The sequence below is a fragment of the Chaetura pelagica genome, unplaced genomic scaffold (genome assembly GCF_000747805.2).
Source record: "Chaetura pelagica isolate M959 unplaced genomic scaffold, ChaPel_1.0 scaffold363, whole genome shotgun sequence".
NCBI lineage: Eukaryota > Metazoa > Chordata > Aves > Apodiformes > Apodidae > Chaetura > Chaetura pelagica.
Window position 1 is genome coordinate 1,732,637 of NW_009952720.1, and position 1,110 is coordinate 1,733,746.

The 1,110-nt window shown below is 61.8% G+C and overlaps 1 protein-coding gene across 1 annotated transcript in view; it reads left to right on the forward strand.

Moving 5' to 3' along the window:
• ASTN1 (astrotactin 1) overlaps nucleotides 1–1,110 on the forward strand; it is a 54,441-nt gene that overhangs the window by 45,733 nt on the left and 7,598 nt on the right. The window contains exon 18 of the mRNA XM_009994677.1: nucleotides 726–994. Coding sequence (XP_009992979.1) covers nucleotides 726–994 — 269 coding nt within the window. The remainder of the gene's footprint in view (nucleotides 1–725; nucleotides 995–1,110) is intronic.

The following is a 1,110-nucleotide window of genomic DNA, read 5'->3' on the forward strand; positions in this document are numbered from 1 at the left end:
CCACTTCCATCATGTCCTAGGACAGGGTGAAAAGGCACCCTCTAAAGGCAAATACTCCCCAGTGTCCCTTCCTCTGCATAGGGACCAAGTGCAGGTGAGGTGGAGGGACTGAAGAGGGGCTTGGTGGTTTTGTAGGCATCTTGCGAGCTTTCTGGGCACTGTGAGGCACTGGCAAGTCCTCCCTGCTTATTCTGAGCTCTTCAGTTCTGCTGGTTGCAGACCTTTGGGCAGGGAGGGACATAGTCATCATCGTTGCTGTGCACCCTGTGCACTCATCCTCTCTGGTCTCCAACATGCTCTAGCACACCAGCTTCAGTGGGTGTCCTGGGGAGCTGAGGGAGTCAAGTGAAGAAGAAATCAGCTGTCGGGCCAGGAGAGCTTTTCATGCAGAGCAGTTTGGCCTTTTGGTGGAGCATCAGCGTGGGGTGGAGGTGCCCAGGCAGCTCCTTCATCTCTCTCCAGCCACATGAAGAAGGCTCCCTCTCGTGGGGACCTGCTTGCACTGGTGGCCCGTTCCAGTGCTGGGGAAGCTGCAGCAGAGGGACACAACAGCCATGATAAAGGAAGGTGGACTTCCCAGCCCTGACTGCTTCTCTGAAGACCAGTTGGGCATTTCATTCCTCCAGCCTTGAGGGTACAGGGGGGTCGGTCCTCAGGTCACGGCGCTCCCTGGCATCTTCTCGTAGGCCTCCCGGGTGTCCTTCTCTTTCTCTCTGCCCCCCAAGGCACCTCCCCCTCGGACGAGTCGGGGGAACGGGAGCGGGACCCCAAGGTGCTGACCTTCCCTGAGTACATTGCCAGCCTCTCCGAGTCGGGCACCAAGCGCGTGGCGGCCGGCGTGCGGCTGGAGTGCCGGAGCCGCGGGCACTGCCCGCCCTCCTGCCCCCTCTGCCACCTCGCCTCTGCCTCCGAGGGGCCGGCCGAGCCCATCCTGCTGGAGGTCACCAAAGCTGCCCCCATCTACGAGCTGGTCACCAACAACCAGACCCAGCGGGTGAGGAACTCACCGGGTGGTCGCGGGTTGGGCTTCCCAGGCGGGTTGTCTTGGTAGCGTCGTGGCAAGTCCTGCTCCCCGGGGTGGGTGGGCTGAATCCAGGCTGGGGGGGGAGG